This window comes from Sylvia atricapilla, chromosome 3 (assembly GCF_009819655.1).
Source record: "Sylvia atricapilla isolate bSylAtr1 chromosome 3, bSylAtr1.pri, whole genome shotgun sequence".
NCBI lineage: Eukaryota > Metazoa > Chordata > Aves > Passeriformes > Sylviidae > Sylvia > Sylvia atricapilla.
This window is the reverse complement of record NC_089142.1, coordinates 40,552,271-40,573,719: the sequence shown is the minus strand read 5'-3', so window position 1 is coordinate 40,573,719 and position 21,449 is coordinate 40,552,271. Positions and strand designations below refer to the sequence as shown.

Here is a 21,449-nt window from a genome sequence, read left to right as displayed (position 1 = left end):
ACAAGTTGCAATTTGCTTTATGGGCCTGGATATTGCCAGATATATCTGAAAATTTCCATAAAACTTCGCTATAAGATACTAGCAAAAAAAATGATATCAAAATGCTACTCTTTTTACCCACTCCATGCTTTAATATACTCTACTCATAAACCCAGTTACAGAGTCTTTTCATTTTTGTTTCTGGACATGTCTGGCTTCTACTCATCCTTAGAGGTAATTTTTCCATGGCAGCTTGTTTTAGAAGGGAATCTGAGGGGGATTGTGGAGGATATGAACATGAAAGTTGATAAACATGCTTAGCCATGGGCAGCCGGCTAAAGTGGATTACTGAGAGATGCTTTGAGGCTTTTACTGTCACTTGGAAAGTTGTATCTAGCAGTCCAAAGCCTTCATCTCACTCCTGGCTCAAAAAGTACATCAGTGTCTCACCCTTTTTAGGACTGTAATACAACGTCAGGATTGGTGTTGGAGCTCCAGTGACAGTGTAGGATGTGTGATGTGCCTTTGGGCTAGGAAATCTTGGAGATGACTCTTTCAGAATTTCAGATGACATTTTCCAGGGGAAGAAGCTTCGCTGCCACTACCAGTCAGCGATTCTGGTCCTTTTACTGCTCTTGCAGGCAGCGGGGGCTTGTTTTCCAAAAAGGTTTTGGTGGCTGTCAGAACGCTGAGCCTCCTGCCCTGCTGATGGGTGACACTGCCCGGCTGCTGACTGTGATGGATGTGCTGCCTGTGTGGATTGGGTGACACTTGGTCTAGTGGCGAGCAAGGCAAAATGCCACAGGTAACGCTCGGAACAGATGTCCAAAATATATCAACTTGCGGCTTACATCAAAACATGTAGCAGTTCTGCGGAGGATCTAGCGTTACTGATCCATACATGGAGCTTTCACAGATGTGTTTTGAAGCATCTTTGGACTTAGTCTGCACATCTGTGCTGTTCCTTCACCCTTTTGGTGCAAGGCTGCTGTTGACAGCTGGACAGTTCTGTTAAGTCGCATGAAAATGATAATTTTTTCCAGTATTCAGTGTGTGTTCTGCCCTTTCAGTGTGACACAGGTTTTTCTTTGCATTAGCAATATAAAATGATACAATTGTAACTTCAGAGTTTGACAGGAAGTAGTGAGACAGCTGGAATTTAGGCTACCTCAGATGAATTGAGGAATTGAGGTACATGTATTTGTCCCAGCGTCTTTGAATTCAGATGTTCACTGATGAAATCATTAACAGTACTGGTTTCACAGCTAATGGAACTGCAGTCCTACTGGGAGAGTATTACCCATATCCAAAGTACTACCTGGAGATTATCTGTAAACTCACTTGTCTACATTTCATAGAGTCAGTATGCTTAGATAGGCTGGTGGGTTTTTCATAATTTTTGTCTTGTTTGCATTCTAGTAATGCAACTGTAATCCTCCTAATTAATTAAGAATCAGAAAAATATTGTAGTGGTATTACACAGATAAGAACAAAAATGTGGCACTTGTCTGAAAGAGCTTGTACCCTAATTATAAGAGGAGGGGAAAAGTGGATCTAGGCAGATGGAAGCAGTGATATGATATTAATCAGTGCAGCAGGTTATTTCTCTAACATACTGGTGGTCTGGTCTGTGTTTCATACAAGAGTCATGAAGGTACAGCATGGGAAGACTCACTAAGGTGGCACATTTCAACATTTAGTAAGTGAATTGTAGACATTCTAGGAGGAGGGACTCATCTTCCATGTGAGAAGTGCAAGATGGTAACAGGGGAAAAGGTTTTGAGAAGTGGAGACAATGAAGACAATTTGTTTCTCCAACTCTTTTGCATAAAGATGTTGTGAAGAGGAATAGCCTGGTGGTTGGTTGGGTTGGTTTGGTTTCGCAAGGAAAAGTAATTTTTAGTTCATACTAGCCTTGTAACTTTTATTGGTCTTAGCTCTACTGAATTACTGTAAAATGTAATTTTTTTTAAAAAAATAACATTTATTTTAGGAACTACATTCAACTCTTGTAAGTATCTAAATATATACTTTATGAAGAGGGTCAATTTCTAAATATAGGAATATAAATGCTGTTAAATATAGACTGTTTCAAGCATATTGTACATTTAAAATGGTCTAGGCACACTGTAGATTTAACTTAACAAATTCAGCACATTGATTTTTGGCACTCTGTCAGATCTCAGATCTGAAGCTTTTAAAATTAGATAGGCAGATTGTTCTGCTGCTTTTGAAGTGGTTTGTTCTTTCTAGAATGGTAGAAATGAGCAGTTGAGTGAGGAGGTTTTCATCTTAATCAGCTTTTTGTAGGAAGATTGACATTGGGAGTCTTTTAAGAAGTAAAAAGTAAACCGAGAATAGCCAGTTGTGGTGATGATTACAATTTAAACTCTTGTATGCTGAGCTCAAAGAATCTGAGCATGTTTGGCAAGGATTAGTTCTTAGTTTTGTATGAAATGATTTTTTAGAAGGAGAAGGTTTAGGTTTTTCTAATCTAACTTTTTGTATTTTTTGGTTTTTCCCAACAAAGCTGCATAATTTCTGCTTAAGATTTTTACTGTGTACCAAGTAGAGATGAGGGTAGAGCTACCACATCCACTAAACTCAGGTTTTTCTACCACAAAAATCAGTGTCTTTTTATTTGTCAGATTCAGTAGTCAAATATCATATGCACTGTGACTTGATTTTGTGTGCAAAATGAAAAACTTAAATGTATTTGGTTTTCCATCACAAAAGAAAACTTGAGGCGAAGATTCGTGGTCACCTCTTTCTGCATGGGAAAAGGAGGAGAGCCTGTCACCTTTAGGATATTCCATAGTTGGTGGCTGTAGACAGAAAATTCTCCTTGGACATATTAAGAAAATACGAGAACAGGTTGAAAAGAGTCAAATAATGGGAATACTACCATGGTTTTTAATCTTCAATTTGTCAAGTTAATTTTGTCTGAATTATTCTTTTCTCTTTTCCTACTTGTCCTGAATGGCTTGTGCCTATGGCCAACAATAAGCTGTAGAGCTTCCCTTTTGTTTCTTTCTTAGCTACATTTTATGCTTTCTTGAGTCTGCTTTTTCAGGATTTTCATTCCAATGAAATATCAAATTTTTTATTTCCCATAAACTGAAATATTTCTCAGACGTTGTTTCTGAAGTACCTGAAGTTTCTTCCTCGTTGAACTCAAATATAATAATCAAATTCCTGGCATAAGCATTTTGATTTTGAAATTATGTTGATTGATGTTGATCATGTTTTTATTAAATGGGATCTTTAATTTGTAATGTTTTCAGTCCCTTAATGTATTGGAAAAGGGCAGGCAGTACTCCTTATACACTTGTATCCTAGGTCATGTGGAGTAGCTCATTGCTCTTACCCTTCCATTACACTTCCACGTGCTTTTCAAAATCAGGCACAAACCCTGGCTGTCTAAGTCCTTGATATGTTCTGGTTTTTCCAAGAGCTCACAGGTCAGTAAACATTGTCTGATGGATGTCCGTCTGTGTGTGTGTCCATGAAAAGTAATTAATCTAATGGTCCGTGTTGTCTTTTCCTCCGCCTGCTCTTAGTGAAATGAGACTGAAAAGTATGTGGGCTGTGCTGTGTGAATGCAGCTTCTTAGGCCAGTGTTCATTTCTAATGCTGTGTTGATTAGGCTGGGCTTGAAGTGCCATGCTTTCAGTCATTGTGGGTGTCAGCTGACACTGATTTTCTCCATTGTCCTGAGGGTCCCTGGGATATGGGTCCAGCAGTGGGTTGTGTTTGCCCTGATCCAGGTTTATCACTTGTGCTTTGGGCCACAGGATTTCACAGGTGGGAAAGGCTTGTATTTCAGCAGCTTGGACCCACAATTATTTATTGGAGTCCTCTAAATGTACTGATATGAAGGTGACTTTCATTGGGGTGAAGTCTGGTTTGGACAGTCTTACATAATCTGTCCAAAGAGATCAAAATTGTTATGTTGAAAGAAATTTATAGATTGTTTATGTCAATGTTGAATCACCTAAACACAACTATGTTCCTTTAGGGAGAACATCTTTGCTGTCTTTGCTGTTGACTCTACATAAATTAGCGTAAGGTCTTGTGTTTTCTCACAGCAGCTCTACAGGCCCTACTGTTTGATTAATGTCTGGATGAATCTTGTGCTCAGTTAAGCGGCAGTGCAACAAGTGGTGAGGGGTAGTTTCACATGAAACTTGGGTATATATGAGAAGCTGCCAGGGCAGAAAGGCACAGTTGAAGTTGTTTGAGCCTCCTCATGTTCTAGGCATACCAGGTTGCATGGCTGTTGATGGACATTAGGTGTGCTAACATCTGTTGAAAATATATAGTTAAGAGCTGGAATATTGGGATCTGTCTTCCTGTATGAATGGGAATTGGGAACCCATGAAATCAGCAAAGCTGAATTCAGTGGCACTGTTCACTTGCATGTCTGAGCTTTATAACCATAACTACAGGACAGATTGAAATCTGTAATTTCAAACAACAGAAAGAACATAATGGTATTTAATATAGTATAAGCTAATTTACGTGTAGATGTAGCATTTTGCATAAAAAATGCGCTGTATTTTGAAGGCTTGAGGAGACATGAAGCTGTTGATGCAAGGAAGCAGCATGTAAAGATTTATTTCATACTCTAAGCAAGTTTGACTTGTCCAAAGCTGTTGCCTCAAGTTTGCCTGCTTTTCACTGTTTGCATTTTGTTCTCACGCAGCTTTAAGTAAACTATGTATATTATTAGAATTGTTTACATTCTTCCTCTCTAGGAGAAAGATGATTGATGGTGATGTTCACCAATGAGGTCGAAGAGGTGGCTAGCTGTGTAGCCAATCTTGGCCTGTCTGTAAAACTGTATATAATATGGAGTCAGAAAAAGGAAGTTGAAGCTTTCCTGCTTGACCTCCTGTTGGTCTGCTTCGTCCTTTCGTGCTCCTAACAGCAGCCGCACTTGTGACCCTCCGTCACACAAAGCAAATCTAATGAGTAGGTTCATGCAGAAAGCTTCTGGCACTAACAGTGTGTAGGGATGTAGGGCAGATGCAGGGATGTCTATCCAAATGTGTGAGAACCTGGAACAGGAGTTCAGTGGTACAAATTGCCTGCGTTGCTTCAGGGAAGGCTGTTCAGATACCAGTGGTGGTGGTGCTCTGGTATCAATACTGATGACCGTTCTGCTGATTGGCTTAGTGGATAAGTGAGGAGAGGAATATTGAATTCAATATACTGGTTGATTACTCAGAGCTTCAGTAGTACAAAGGTCTAAATGCATATACAGAAAAGATTAAAAAATCTTAAGTAGAAAAACTTACTAAACTTTGGCAAACTTAACTAATTGATCTGTAGTAAGAATATACCTTTTGCTATTCCCAATTGTAGGGCATTTTAGAGGTTTCCTATACCTAAATGCAGTAGTACAGTTAAAAATCTTTGGTTCTGTTGGCTCAGGTGAGTTACTAGCCTGTTTCTGGTACACAACAAGATGTCGTTTTAATTTCTGAACAGAATGGTTGACATGTTTGCAGAGTATTTGACTGGTTTACATTCATATGCTTTGTATATGGAAACAAAAATCTGGTTTTTTGAACCACACTGTTAAAAGAACAAACGGTAAACAAAGCCTCAGCAGCTATCTGTATGATGTACAACTACAGTCCTTCAGTGGATTCACATTTAGATTTTGATTAAATGACTGGTGTCCAGAAGTCTCTCAGGTTTTTTTTTTTTTAAGTTTACTGGGCGATATCTGTGCTTTAATTCTGTTCTTCATAGGACTCCTTGATTAATGACACAAATTTCCTATGGGAGACTTCATCTTTATGGATTTTCCAATGTTTAATAGAGGGATCAGTTTGCACTCCAATCTGTCATCCCTTGTAGGATAGAACACTTTAATCAGATTTGGAAGACTTTTTTTTTTTCTTAAAGTGTTTGAAATTGCTCAAAAACCTTTAGAGAATATGCCAAGGGTAAATAATGACTGAAACCTTTCATAACGGATATATATTAAGGAAGAGAAACATTTATTTTGATGGAGTTTTTCTGGTATGCCATGGTTGCAATAACAAAAATAAAAATCTTAATACCTCAAATATTTATCACCACTGCCTAGAAGTGAGTGTGCGTGTGTCCCCCTTTTCCTGCAGCTACAATTCATAGTGTCAAGTAACTGGTGTTGTGGCCATTCTAAGACTTAATTCCTGGCACATTCATACTCCTTGTTACACAATAGCTGACATTAGACCAAGCCTAAAACTGTGTGGTGTTCGAATGTGTGATTTGATCTTCTGCTTTTACCGTTCAAACTTGCTACATTTGGTGAAACATTTCAATAAACAATAAAGTAACCTCTGATTGTCCTTCTTAGTAAACAACAGATGCGGGTGAAAGATCCATCAAGAACCAACCCTGAGAAGCCAAAGAGAAGCAAAAGGCCTAATAGGCCACAGGATGAGGACTCTTCAGATGATATTTCAGGTACGTACCTAGGGTGATGTTTGCCCTGAGGTTGAGGTCTAATAACTTTCATGTTGACTGATTAAAACCACAAATCATTGGTACCATGAAATACTTTTCTTGTTTGAATTTATAACAGAAATATCCCCAGTCAAGTGTTTATGACATGATCAGTTGTTACACTACATGACTTCCCTAAAGGGCTGGAGAGTTGGTTGATCTTTGATGACAGCCTCTTCAAAGTGGAATGGTCCTTTCCATGTGAGGTCAAGCATGCGTGGCAGGAGGCTGTGTGGCTGAACAGGGAACTTCCAGCTGAGCTCAGAGGGAAAAAGGAATGGCAGAGAAGATGGAGGCAGATTTGGACTGCCCTTGCAGAGGCCTGGAGTGTGTAGGGTTAGGGATTAGGTAAAGCAAGTTCAGTTAGAATTGGATCTAGTGAGGGGTGTAAAGAGTAAGATGAGCCTGTATGGATACAGTGGCAGTAAAATGAAGACTAAGGTGAGTGCAAACCTGCTGTTTGAGGGGGCAGGGGTTTTAGGGACACAGGATGTGGGAATAGGCTGAGGAACTCAATTCTCCCTTTGCTTCTGTCTCCACATGTAAGCTCTGCACTTGATCCTCCCTGGCTCGTGACCTTAATGGCAGACTCTGGGATATAAACATTGTCCAGAATAGAAGATTGAGAACTGTTAAACAAACTGGATGCACACAAACCCATGGGGTCAGATGGAATGCATCTGAAAGTGCTGAGAAAACTGGTTGATGTCATTGCAAGGCTGTGCTCTGCCATCTCTTCATGGCAACAAATTGAGGCGAGCAGGAGGATAGGTCTGTCATTCAGAGTGACTTTGGCTGGAGAAGTGGGCAGGCAGGAACTTCTCACTGTTCAACAACAGCAAGTGGAGAGTTTCGCACCTGGGCATAACCACGTCCCATTACAGGGTGGGGATTAAAGCAGCTTTGCAGAAAAGGTCCTGCACACACTTAATAAAACCAAGCTGTACCTTTTGTACCTACTGTAGGCAAGATTTTAATAATGAGAGTGCAGGGCGGGCAGGTGATTCCATCTTTTCGGCCCTTGTTGGACTTCATTGGGAGAACTGTGCCCAGTTGTGGGCTCCCTTTACAAGAAAGGCTGACTTGTCAGTGAGGCCAGTGGTTCACCCCCTCCACATTTTTAAGGAGATTGAGAACCTGATGTGGGAAGAGGGGCTGAAGGGAATGTCTTTGTTTAGCCAAGGGATTGGAAATATAATTTCCTTCATTGGCTACCTGATGGTAGTAACAGAGAAGGCAGAACCAGGTTCTTTTCGGAGGTCCACAATGAGGGGACTGAAGGCAGCAGCCCAAATTTAGGGCCTGGAAAATTTGACTAGGTGTGAAGAAATTTATTTTATAATTACTCTGAGGGTGGTCAGACAGAAACTAGATTTTCTGGTGAGTTGGTAAAGCCTCAATCCTTGAAGATACTCAACACTCAGCTGAACAAAACCACGAGCAAAGAGTATTTGGCCCTGCTTGAAGTGAGGGCTTGGACAAGATGGCCTTCAGAGGTTACTTCAAACCTGGCTTGTTCTGTGATATAGTGGAATTTGTGAAAAAAAATTATGACAGAGAATGGTTGATTTCATGTTCAGATTGAGCAGTTGTAATAGGGATGCACAGGTACTTAAAAATCTTACTTTATGGGTTGAAAAGAGGTCAATGCCTGTGTTGTTATATGCAAAAATAGATTTATCTATTATTTTATTGTTAAAAACGGGGAAATTAGTTTTGTATAAAAATAATCCTTGTACTCTGGTACAAAGTAGTTTATCTGGTTTTAAGAGGTGGCATTTATTGACTTGAAAAGAATTTCCATTATGGAAAGACTGAAAGAGATTCCTTCATAAAACTCAGTATGTGGGGAGCAGCTGGCTGATCTTTCCTACTTTAATTCATTGCTGTTTTTTTTTTTTTTTTTCTAATGCTGAATTCACTGAAGACTGTGGCCTTTCGGTGTACATGTGCTCTCTTTCGTAGCTGTTACTTTTGATGGGTAAAAGCGTGTGTGTGTGTGTGTTATTTTCTGTAGGGTTAACCTGCCAGCACGTGAGCCAAGCAGTGGACGTGCACCATGTGAAGAGAGCGGTGGCTCAGAGCGTGTGGTCGATCTGTGCGGAATGCCTCAAGGAGAGGCGGATGAGCGATGCTGAGCCCGTGGCGCCTTCGGACATCTGGCTGTGTCTCAAATGTGGCTCTCAGGTAAGTCTGTGTGCTCACTTTGCAGAGGTGATCCTTTTCTAAAGGATACCACTGTTGTGGATCCTTGTCTGTTTGGCATCTCATTTCTTCCAGAGGAACGCTGTGACCTAAGAGCTTGGTGGTGAGAGTCCCTGCTTCAGCTTCCTGGTGAAGTGGGATGTGACCTTATGTTCCTGTCTCGTTTTTGGCAGTGTTTAGGGTTAGCTATGTGTCACAGTGCAGTGTGGCATCACAATTAGTAGGTGACAGCCCTGCCTTTTCTCTGTTCTGATCTGCATCCTCTTGCCACTTACAGAGAATTGGCTCTGGGAACTGTGTGGCTGCAGAATGTGTCTGTTCAGCTGGCTCCTCTGGCAGAAGTTCCCATAAATAGGAATGAATGAAAAACCAAACGTGCTGAAAGAGCTTGTGCTGTGGACACTCATTTGCTAGATTTGATTGAAACCAGGAGAAGGGATTGTGCTGGAGTAAGAATGCTGCTCTTGTGGCAACTACCCATTAGACTGGATCAGTTATAATGTCAAATCATGGCCTCAGAGTGTAAAATGGCAGGTCCTGACCCCAGGGGCTTTCACAGATTTCTGCCCTGGGAGTGAAGTAAAAAAAAAAATTTTTTGCTTGGGCAGAATTCAGTTTATGGGCAGTGTCAGGCTTGGTTCAGCCAATAGCTGCCTGGAGAAAGCATTTCACAATTTTCTTGGAATTTCAGTAGGTTTTACTATAGAAGCCAGTTCCTATTGGTTTAATCTGAGCAGATTTGTTTTTGCAAAGAAACATGCTGTTCACAGGGTTCAGAAGATAGTTAACTAGACCTGAGGAGGACTCAAATATCTTGTTGGAAAAATTTTCGTTAAGGAGGGCTTTTAAAAGGGGTTAATTCTGCGTGCTTCTTCATGTTCATGCTGTTAACAGCTTCTAACATGCCTCTTCAGAGACTAGTCCTGAATCTAAGTCCCACTCTGTTCATACTTGAACAATTGCAAATGCGTTCTCTTGAAACTGCTGAACATAAGTGGTGTGTTCTGAGCAGTTTTGTAGTACAAAGCACTTTATGTACTTTTCTCATTTGCTGTCTGGAATGCATTTGACATTCTTGAGCAGTGAGGGTTACCTATGCTGTCCTCTTCCTTGGTATTCTGTGGACCAAAGATGCTACATTGTTGTTTCATTCACAATTACTGGAGTGTTCTTTCTTTTTGTGAATGATACAAATTTTTGTCTGTTGATATTTACTCATTACTTATCCAAAAGCTAGGAATTATTTCTATTCAGTTAGAACAAAGTTGATAAATCTCTATATTTTAAGTGATTTCTCCAAGTAGAAAAGACAAGGATATTAAATCCTCTCAGTCTTTATGAATGCTAAATAAGTAGGGCAGAACAGCTTCTTGTCTAATTTTGAAAAGTGGATGTTTTTTAATTTATGTACTAATAATATAGTCTTTTCTTTCTTCCATTTCCCCTCCCTACTGGGTTGATGTGTCCATTTTTAGGGATGTAGTAAGAATTCAGAAGGCCAGCATTCTCTGAAGCACTTCCAAACTGCACGCACAGAACCTCATTGCATCGTTATCAACCTCAGCACATGGATCATATGGTAAGAATCAGTATGCACGTGTTTGTATGTGCCTGTACATAAGAACTTCACTGAAGCAGTGTCTTCTCATGATAAAGAATGATTCTGACAGATAAAATTAATACTTTCTATGGAAGAAAGGTAGGATTTCTGGGGGCAATATGTGTTTATCCCTTCTATTCTCTGAAATTATTTAAGTCTGTGAAGACTGTGAATTGGGACTGATCTATAGAGGAGCATATATGCGATGAAGGAATTAAATTCTATTCCATTTTTTAGTGTGAAAAATTGAAACTGAGAGCTTGTATAAGGTTGTTTGGGAGGTTTGCTAGGGCTGGGATGTGCATGCAGATAGCTCTGAATTCCAGTTTGTTTCTTCCCTTTTTTTAGGTGTTATGAATGTGATGAAGAGCTGTCAACGCATTGCAACAAAAAGGTTCTGGCTCAGATAGTTGACTTCCTTCAAAAACATGGTGCCAGGGCTGAACCAAGTAAGTTTGCATGAATAGTTTTATCTGGAGACACCTGTAATGTACTGTCTCCAAAAATAAGCATTTCAGACTTTGAGTCATGTTAAAAATACAATTGAAAAATTATGTACAATGTGACCATAATGTAATTTATATTTGCAAAGCTACTTGGGAAATTAATGCCTGTCAAAACAGAATGTCAGTTTTTTTCTACAGTATGATAACATTTTAAAAATATTTTTGACACTATAAGACAGTTTTTCTTAATTTTGTCTTTAACAAAGAAAGTTTACCATAGAGGAATTGTTACCTTAAATAAGATAAGGCCATATAAATTAATGAATTAATCATAAATTAATGTGTAAAAATATATCACAATGTACACTGTACATTCACTATAAATGAATTTAATTTTTTTAATGTGGATGTATCACAGCTTAAATTTTTCTGATTTAAACTTTTTCTCCACAGTTAGCTAGATTTGTTTACATGGATTTTCTAGTACTCTGTTGTTGGATGTCACGTCCATTTTTCTGGTTTGGTTTTAATTGATAGAATGGTCATCTCTATTAAAAAAAAGATAGTATTAAATTATTTTCTTATATTAGGAGCATACTATACCTTCTCAATATATGTTATAGTCGATAGAACTTTATATGTGTGGCCCTCAGCTGTCTACTCTTGATAATGTTGATGTTATTCATCCCTACTGTAGCACACTTGGCAGCCTTTCTGGCTTGTGACTTAGAGAGTGCATTGAATTCCACATTTGCTTCTCAAAACTTGAGTAAACCTCTAAAACAATCGGTTGCATCTTTTAGCAGAGATAATCAACCATTTAGAAGTAAGAAAGGAGAACAGTTGCCTTAGAGAATCACACTAAGTATTCTTCTAGCTGCATGTGCATAAATTCTACTGGTTTTAAGAGATGTTGCATATTTTTTGAGGGAAAAAATTCAGGGGTGCTTAAAAATACGGTATTTTGATCTAGTCACAGGTTGTATATTAAATTATTCAATTTTAATAAATTGATATATTGCTACCTTCTGCATATTTTTTTCCTGGAGCAGTGAAAATACAGCATGTGATTTCACTTCTGTTCACAGCTTTAGCTTCAAATTTATGTGTAATAAGTGGGTGTTGCAACTTTCTTGTGGATGAAAATGCTGTGGTGGGTTTTTTTTCAGTTAATGTAATGAAAACAATATTATTCCATTATTGTACTGCTGGATGAGACTTTCTGAGTGATACAGCTTTGTGCCTCATGGTTCAGATTCTTAATTTGTGAAACTTCAAAACATCTAAAGCTTTCAGATTAAGAAGTTTAGAAGTTTTCTGTGAAGTGTCTTAAATTGAGCGACTAAAATTCCAAACTAACTCAGGAAAAGTAAGCATATTTATAGCAGAGCAGGGCGGCATGTGTTTCTGCTGTATATGCATTTGTGTTTAATTTTGATACTCTATTTTGAAAAGGCTTACATTTCATGTAAATGTTTGGTGATATAGCTGGAAACTTGGCTGTAACTGGAACCAACATTGTATTTTTTTTTTGTTTAGGGCTTAGACATAGCCTTGCAGGGTGCCTGCCTTGGCAGTGAGAGGTCTGAGTGTGCCAGTGTGGCTCCTGCGGGGCAGTCGCGTCTCCTGCTCCATTCCGGGAAAGGGCTGAGGCTCAAGCGTGAGCTTGGATTTATGCATAGTGTGTGTGTGTGTACTTCCAGCGATGTTTTGAGGTGAAAGTCTGTGAACCTCTCCACTCTGTCTGTGTTGAGCAGTTTGGATTGCATTCCTGAAAGCTCTGGGAATGTTGACCCAAAGATGATTTGTTGAGTTTTGTGGAGAGGCAAGAAAAAGACAGAAACGCTCTTTGCCTGGGACTGTCTGTTGCTTTGGGCCAGGCTCCTTTCTGGAGGAGGCTGGAAAAGAGCTGTATATTCATAAATGACTGGTGTGCATGACAGGGGACTCCTGGCCAGAATTGGCAATCTTCGTTCATTTTCATAAATGACTTGGTACTTCCCCTACAGAAATCTCTCTAAGGTTTTTTTCTTTTTTTTTTAAATTAGACTACCTTTAGGCATTCTGAAAAAATAAAATCTGAAATTGAAATTTAATTAATACTGTTGTGCAGAACACAAAACACGATGTATTACTGTGAAAATTAACTCTACTTTTGTTTTGGTTTAATTTTTTTTAATGTAACATTTTATTTCATGTTCCACTGATATTATTGGTTTAACTATCATTCTTTAAATTATTAGTTGGTGTAGATTTTTAAAACTTATTTTGTATATTCACCCCTTAAAAACATATGCTGATTTAAAAAAAGAAGAACTTCTGAGAAACAAGTAGTGTAAAACTGACAATTAATATATCTTTCTCACTTAAAAATCAATATTGTGCTTTTTTCCCCCATTGCTTTTCCATTTCTTTCTAAAAAAGCAGTCGAAGTGAAGGCAGTTCTCATAGCAGAATGTGGCACTTTAACAAGAATTCATCTTACGTCTGGATTTCTTTCTGTTGTAACAACTGGTTGGCATGGTGCATCATTAAAATTCAAATAGCATTGTGCAGAAATTTCTGTAGAAATGCAGTATGAACATGGATTAAGTAGCAAATGAGGGCTGCTAGGAATTTTTTTTTTTTTCAGTTCTCAAAAGTGCAGGATTCATTTAAAGATAAAATGATCAGTTGAAACATGCGAGGGAGGGTTATATAGATTTCCTAATTAATGCATCTTGGAAAATAAACAAAAGCAAAATGCTTGTCATTTGGTACTAATGTGGTGGAATAGTGTGGCAGCAGGATCCCTGCTTTTCATTCGGCCTCTCATAAAGATTCAACTTCACTTCAGCTGTAAAAATGTGCAAATTACATTACTACTACATGACTGGCTTTTGTAATTACATTAAGCGATTGAGATAAATCCCAGTGCTGGGTTCCCAAAAGAATGCTTGCAGCTGTGTGATTTTCACATCTGATCCTATGGTTTGTTGTACCCAGCAATGCCTGCTCTTTTCTTTTTTTTTCCCCCCTTTTTTTTTAGAGGAGTCTGTTTGGTTAAGAGGTCATGTTGGGCACAAGCTGGAAGAAAAAAGCAAGATTGCTTTCTAGGGTGTACCACCCAGAAATTTGTTTTGTGGAGAAGGTTAGCAGGCCGTGATGATTTCCACAGAAAGGCAGGTGCAGTATTGTCCGTGTGGCACACTTGTGAGCTTCACATGGACATAATGCACATGTAGTACACAGGAACCATGCTGAGACATTGCAATCTGTGTGTCTGCTCATTTACTGGAGAAAACAAATTGTTTTGCAGTCTTAGAAGTGAATCTTATTTTCCTTTACAAAAGCCAAATTATATGTTGGTGGAAACATAAGATTGCATACGTTTTATAGAACTGTTAATTAAATCAGTTTGTGTGGCAACAGAATGGGAAGGAGGAATATATATTCTCGAATTTTGTAATTAAATTTATTGTTGGGAGGGGCAAGCAGAGGAATGAGGTTTTGCTAGTAAGTTCAGCTGCCCAGATTTCCCGATAAGTGAAGGTTAAAAACTTGATTTGTGTTTTGATTGCTGTAACTGATGTATAAAAATAGATACGATTTTGCAGTACATGTGAGAGTTGCAGACTTGTATGGAAAAACAGCTAATGTGATTAATAACTTTGCAGATTTGCATTCTGCTGTGGATATTAGCAATTGACAAAGGATCATATTGAAAAAAATGGTATTCTTTCTCAAGTGACTTTTACTGCATGTAGTTTGTAGTCATAGGAGACCATTCTATGTACTTAAAGTTAACTAGCAAAATAAAACAGATTACGTTGATTCTCTGAATCTGAAATACACTTGGCAAAAAGACATTTTTGTTATTGGTCAGAAGTTTTCTTTCAAAATTTCTTACTCGCTAGTAAGCTCCTTGCAAAGGAATAAAAACTGAATCATTGAAAAAAAATTTTTTAGGCATCCTGTCATTTTTAACCATAGTGTCTTACCTTTCCTGTCCACACATTTATTTGTTTGTGAGTTACTTGTTACTTGTTTATTTGTAACACAAGTCATCTGAGCATAGAGGATCAAAAGCAGTCCTTGAATAGATTGCTCTTCCATACTGTGCAGATGTCTTTTCCAGTTTATAATATTGTGGCAAGACTCAGAGAAATAAAATTACAGTTTGTAGTCTTTGATTTGGTAGGGTTGTAACACTGCTAGAGAAATTGGGCTTTTAAACTCTAAAGCTAGTGACCATTTCAGAAGAAAACCGGGCTGTTTTTCTAAAGGTTGGATTCTCATTGTTGTACCGTGTTGAAAATACATCTAAATTTTTTAGATAAAAAAGGAGTGCGAGACAATTTAGTAGCATTTCGTAGTACAGCATGATGAGAACTTGGTAAAAGAAAGGCAGTCTATTAACCTTGCTTTTACTGTGAAGACCTTCAGCTGAAGTACCAGAGTTGTATTCAATAAAAAAGGCTTGACCTTGGAATAAAAGTGCATATTCCTGGAACACTTATTTTTAATTAAAAAAAAAAAAAGTTGCATTGAAAAGATGAGCAAAAGTGCTTATTCCCCTGGCTGAAAAAAAAAATGATGTCATTTATCTTCTTGCTTGCATGCCATCTGCACCCGCAGACACAGCTCAGTTTCAGCAAAGGTGGTACAGAAATCGATGTGCCCTGCAAGTGTTTGGAATGCTGGCAAAACTAATGGATAGGGAACCCACTGTAAGTTTCCTTTTGCAAGCGGATGTGTCGGCACCGTGTGTGCTTGTGCACCTGTAAGTGGCTCTGCTTTGTGGAATGAATGCTTGTCTATGCTAATGTTTGGCTGAGGAATCCCAGTCACTGCCCATGAGGCTGGTGCTGAGCAGCTGTGGGACAAAGCAGTGTTCCCTGCCTCCAGAGAGCTTATGGGACAGGACCACAGGTGAGCAGAGCAGGCACAAGAGAAGCTGCAGAAAAGAGCAGCAAGAAAAGGCTGCTTTGCAAGCAAGAGCTGTAGCAGAGGAACAGCTTCTGCTGCCCTTCTTCCCAGGGCTCTGGTGGGAAGGGGGCTTTCTAGCATGAGGAGAGCAGAGTGCTGTTGGGAAGCTTTGCCAAGTGTGAGGCTGTGTCTGTGTACAGAAGCAGCTCTCTTCTGTCTGAGAGTTGGAGATGGATGCCATGGTGGGACCAGAGGTGGGCACTGACCTGGTGGCTGTGGAGATGTGGTCAGTAGGGCGTGATGATCTGGATGGAGAGCTAGGCAATGGGTTTTGGCAGAGTGCTCAAGCAGAGTGTCTCTGCAGCCAGATACACTTTGTCAAAGAGAGATCAAGGTGCAGCTCAGGTGAGAATTTTCCTTGTATGGCTGCATGAGAAGGGTCACCCCTGCTGCAAAAGAGCAGAGTCTCACAGAAGAGCATGGTCTGAATGTGAGTCCCAGGAACACTGGGATACTCTTGTTCCTGCTGTGGATGGACAGACCTGCCTAGGGCTGATGTCCACACTACCTGAGAAAGGCAGAGAGCTTAAGGGTTACCATGTCAATTCTCTAAAAGATTAGTTAACTAACAACAGAAGTCTGTCTGAATTTAATTACTTCAGCTCTTTTCACCCATCTTGCTCTCATTAATGCTAAGAAGGTCCTTTATAACAAATATTACCGCATGTGGACAAATGCTTTGGACTACTTTTATTTTGTTATTCTGGGAGCTGAAGGTCCTTGCAGGCAGCAGCAGATGACAGTCATTCTGATGGAATCCTTCCGCTGGCATCCTTGTGTATATATACTGGCTTAAAAGTCACTTTTCATACCTGAAAGCACACACGTTAAATTACAGGATTGCAAGTTTGAGTCGGCAGGAGTCCATAAAACAGTTGTTCAGTGCAAATTCACTTTAAAAAATTACATATTAGCTTTTTGATTAATAACATGCTTGTAGCCTTGGGTTAATCTTGCAGAAGGACCCTCCAGTCCCAATCTGTAGAAATATTAGCTATCACAGTCATTACCAGCATGTTCTATTAAGACTGACCAATTCTTCACATGTCAAGTAAGCATTCAGCTTCAGGCCTGTCTGTCATTTATCACTAAGCCGGGGACATTGAGCAAAGCTAAATTGAAAACTGCTGTCCCTCCTCTGGCTCTGTATATGTACTTAAAAATATCTGTGTGTTATAAGCAAGGCAGCAGGTAATGTTTGTAATGGCAAAGCAGTACTTTTCTGTCAGGACTTTTTCACAGATACAAAAAACATAGTAAAATGTCAACGTGGATTGTGTTTTTAGAATTAGTAAAAAATCAAGAGGCAGTAATTAAAACCTTCTGAATGAAAGGAGGTTCCTAACTTTGATACCAACATCCAGGCATTTTTCTGATTTCCTACTAGTTCTCCTTATCCCTATACTAATTATCCAGCTTTGTGGCAATGGGATGTCTGATTCTCATTTATAGTGTTTTGTAATTGCGTATTCATCCAGCTCTTATCACAAAGCTGGATGCTTTGGCTTTGTTTTCCCTCCCTTAAATAATTTATATGTAAGGTTCAGCAAATGGAACCTTGCTACTTGTGTGAAGCTGCCATTTAACCATGAAGTGAAATGCTTTTATTGAGTTTGCCCTGCAGATATGGTCCGCTGTGGCAGTGCTGTCCATATTTGGTGGCTGTGCAAGGAGAGCCAGGTGGTGCTGCAAAGCATAGCACAGTGAAGCGTGGACAGATCTAGGTTTGACATTTGTCATCCTGTACTGCTAAAGGGAAGAGAAAAATCTGCTTTTCCATATGCTTATGCTTTAATTTTTGCCTGCAGTTTTGTCCAGATGGCCCTGTGAACATTGTTTACTTTAAGATGCTGTCCCAGATGTTTTTGAATGCCGATGGATAAATGCAACAACTGTGGTATACTAATACACAAATTATTTCCACAATTTTGGCTTTTTTTTCCATCTTTTTTTTTTTCCTCTCTTTTTAACCATCTCTTTTCCCCAGCACTACTCTGAATGGCCCACTTCTCTGAGGGGAAAACATCTCCAGTTACAATATTAAACTTCAGAGAGAGAGCAGTGGCTTTGAGTTGCAGATACTCGGAGTTTCCATTCCCATGCCGTGGTTGTGCTGGAGCCCTGTGGGTGGACAAGTCTCAGACATTGTAGAATTACCCTTCTAAGTGTGCCAGTTAAAAGGTGTTGCTTCATGTAGCCCATAAAACAGTGACTGTTTCAGGGTATGAGCAGCTGGCTTGTAGTTAGTATATTCAAAACTACTTTGTCTGCTTTTTCAAGGAGATATCTGTCTTTTATTTTGACCTTGTACTGTCTTAATTTTTCACCTGAGGGGAAAGGAAAGTAATTTAAAACTGTGTAAGCACTGTTAGCAAGAACATTTAAAAATGTTTTTAATCAGCAAAGCACCTTTAACTCTGTTTTGAAAAACTCTGATACAATTTGGAAGAACAGTTGTGCCTCGATGGCACTGTAGGATCCAGGCAGACTGCATCAGAAGCTTGTTGCCAGATACAATAGATATTTTAATGACTTCTTTTTATTTAATTTTTTTTTTTCGTTTTCTAAGCAAGAAGGTATTTAGGAGTGTACATAAAAGAACATTTTGGCATGAGAATTTCATTAACATAAATAGGTCTGTTAGTTATTTCTCAAGAACACTTTAATGAGACTTCAATGTGAAACTCATTAGAACAAATACATGAATTCATATGTCAAGACAGAGATTGTAGCATCGCAGTTCTTGGCATCTATTAAGTCCATAACTCGTTTACATTGACGTGCATTGTTAATCAATATTTAAGACACTGCAGATGTCAGTAATGTTCACATTAGTCCTGCAACCATGACAATATGAAAGTTGCTAGTAGAATTCAAGGCTAAATATTGCTATCTCAAGTCTTTCCATTACCTCTAGGCTACAAGTTAATGACTGTCTAACTTTGCTGCCCCTCATCTATTTAAATAATAAGGGAAGCAGGGAATTAAGTGGATGTTATAGCATAGTTTTATCAATTTTTTGTTAGTTGAAATTAAAACACTAGCATTGCGTGTATGTGGATTAGTAATTCCTCAGGCTGTGGCAAAGGGAGGTGAGTTGAGGAGCAAATGTAAGGATAATGAGTCCAGTTGGGCTGTTGACAAGGCAGTTGGAATGGAACACTATAGTTGATAAAGACTTGCAGCATTCAGTGGTAACTTTGGGCTACCTCCTTTCAAATGCACCAAAAAGCAGCCTTTAGGTGGTGTTTCTGATCTGTCTAATGAACATATATCTCAGCTGCCTATTGTTAATAAGCTAACTCATTTTACTTTATTGCTTGTGTAATTGTGGCAGTTACAGTCTTATAGGACAGTATGATTATTATGGAAGGTTTTGTTGAATGTATGTAGTTGTTGAGGGCATTTTTTTACCCCCCAGGACTTTATCTGTTGATGCCTGGTTTTTCTTGGTTTTTGGCGTTTTTAAGACTGCATACAGCAGCTTAGAGTATTATCAAGGTATTTTCCACTTACGTTAAAATTATTAAACATAATCATGGAAGGACTTGATTAAACTATGCAGTTATGTCATAGTAATGTGTAATTTAATTATAGGTTCATCAAAAATCATACGCCTTCGTGAAGAAAACAGTGAAACAAGTGAAATACTGAAAGGAAAAAGCTCTGGTAATGGTGCATCAGTTCCAGTGAAAGGAATAAATAATTTAGGAAATACCTGTTTTTTTAATGCTGTTATGCAGGTAAGATGGAAAGATCATACCACTTTCTCTTAACAGATTTTAGAAATAGTAAATCTGTATAATCTGTGGGCTTCTGAAAAGGTTTTGAGTATTACGAGTCTTCATTCTGTTATCTGAAAGTCCTTTTCAAATCCTTTTTACTCCTTGCTATCCAAGGAGTGTTTCCTGTTATAATAAAAAAGAATTCCTGTATCAGTAGCATTTTGCACAGTAATGAAACAAGTGAAAGTGCCAAGTTTTACACACTGCATGCATCTGTGGGTTGGACTGTAGCGTATGGTTTTATTTGAAGTTCAGCATTATCAGTCATGACTAATGCAGGGTATCTACCATACTGGTGATGTGAATGGTGGTACTGTGTGCATAATGTAAATATCTGCACTATTCATTGGGATGATTTTAAACCCCTTCAATGGATGCAGTTATAAAATTAGTTTTATTGATTATGGGTTCTTTCTGACTAGAATAAGAGGAATGAGCTATACTAGTACACATCACTTGATGTTTAGTGTACAACCAATCCAACATACTCAAAAAAAAGCAGCTGCCTTAGTGGGTTTTATATTGCATCATCCTGTTGCTTGTCAACTGAGCAGAGACATCTATCTGTATGTCTGCAGACAGGAGTGAACAAGTGAAAGAAAACTGCTATTATACTGGCACACCCCACCTTGTGTTTATTACAAAACTCATTAAACAGATAGTAAAACTGTAAATTGTCATCTGTCCATACCTAGGGCATTGTAGAAGCCTAAGTGATGTGCTGTCAGAGTTGACTAAAAATAAAGAAACAAAGTTGAGATATGTTGAGTTGGTTTCTCTCCTAAATTCAGAGCAGTAATACTTTTCATTGTGCCAAAGCCTTTGTGCTTCATGCGGCATGATGAAAGGGACTACAGAGTTTAAAAGAGGCAAATGGTTTCTGATAACAATGTCCTCATCCTAAAAAAAAATTTTTAAAAAAATCTTGTTGTTCAACATAAATAACAAAGTTTTTACTAGCAAACTATTTTGAAATTACAAAAAAAGAAATAAATACAATTTTAGAAGCATTCAGATCAATGATTGTTTTAGTGCTCTTTCTAGTGGTTGAATCTAAACCTCAGATGTTGTGAAGTATTTCTGGTTAGGTCTACCCCCAATTCTAGACTATATAACTAAAGAAATTGTGTAATTGAATGGTTAGCATGTTTCTCATGTTTTTATTTTGTTCTTTTTATTTTTTGTTTAAGAACTTGGCACAGACTCATGTACTAAATGAACTGATGTATGAGATAAAGGAGAAAGGAACAAAGTTAAAAATCTGTCATACTTCAGATTCTCAACTGGTAAGTATACACTGAGAAAGAGAAATTTTGGGAAATGTGGGAAGAAGCTGTAGGACAGGAAATCACGTTTCCATTAAAGGCACATTGTTACTCTCCCATTTCTTTCACATTTAAATTGTTTAGAGGGTTTACGTTACCTGTGAACTGATTTCTTTTACAGAAATCATTACACAGCCCTGGAGAAGGAGGAAGAATTACTTGCTTTCATATATTGTGCTATTGAAGTATCAATACCACAACATGTGAAAGCAAGTATCAATAATGCCTTACCATAAGAAAGAGCAGCTGTTTATTTTTATTTGCCATTTAATTTCTTCGGTATGAACGTATGATACAGAAAATAGTCTGTTTGGCTCTAGAAAGTGTCTGTGAAATATTTTATTCCAGTCCATCCTAGCCCTTTATTGAAGGCCTATAACGTTTATTACATGCTTCACAGACCAGGGCATTAAAATGAGAGAAGCAAAATTTCAGTGAGGAGCAAATTTCTTGTATATAGGCATATAGGAATGTGTCTGCTGTGGCTGTTATCCAAAGGATATTCTGCTGTTCCAGTCATGTCTTAGAGACTTCCAGTTCCATTATATGTTGTTGGCAATAAAGATAATGCCCCTTCCCCTCTGCTAGCTGAAGCAGTTTACAGAGGATTTTTTCTTAGATTTTTCCTTTTTTTTTT

At 38.5% G+C, this 21,449-nt stretch overlaps 1 protein-coding gene across 5 annotated transcripts in view; it reads left to right on the top strand.

The window, feature by feature from the left end:
* USP45 (ubiquitin specific peptidase 45) overlaps positions 1 to 21,449 on the top strand; it is a 49,806-nt gene that overhangs the window by 2,153 nt on the left and 26,204 nt on the right. The window contains exons 1-8 of one of the 5 annotated variants that reach the window (XM_066315174.1): positions 1,973 to 3,440; positions 4,546 to 4,586; positions 6,335 to 6,444; positions 8,501 to 8,670; positions 10,164 to 10,267; positions 10,637 to 10,737; positions 19,300 to 19,445; positions 20,678 to 20,773. In XM_066315174.1, coding sequence (XP_066171271.1) covers positions 4,558 to 4,586; positions 6,335 to 6,444; positions 8,501 to 8,670; positions 10,164 to 10,267; positions 10,637 to 10,737; positions 19,300 to 19,445; positions 20,678 to 20,773 — 756 coding nt within the window. In that variant the 5' untranslated portion in view covers positions 1,973 to 3,440; positions 4,546 to 4,557. Of the gene's footprint in view, positions 1 to 1,972; positions 3,441 to 4,545; positions 4,587 to 6,334; positions 6,445 to 8,500; positions 8,671 to 10,163; positions 10,268 to 10,636; positions 10,738 to 19,299; positions 19,446 to 20,677; positions 20,774 to 21,449 lie in introns of those variants that run through there. The other 4 variants (XM_066315173.1, XM_066315169.1, XM_066315171.1 and 1 more) reach the window with 4 other exon arrangements.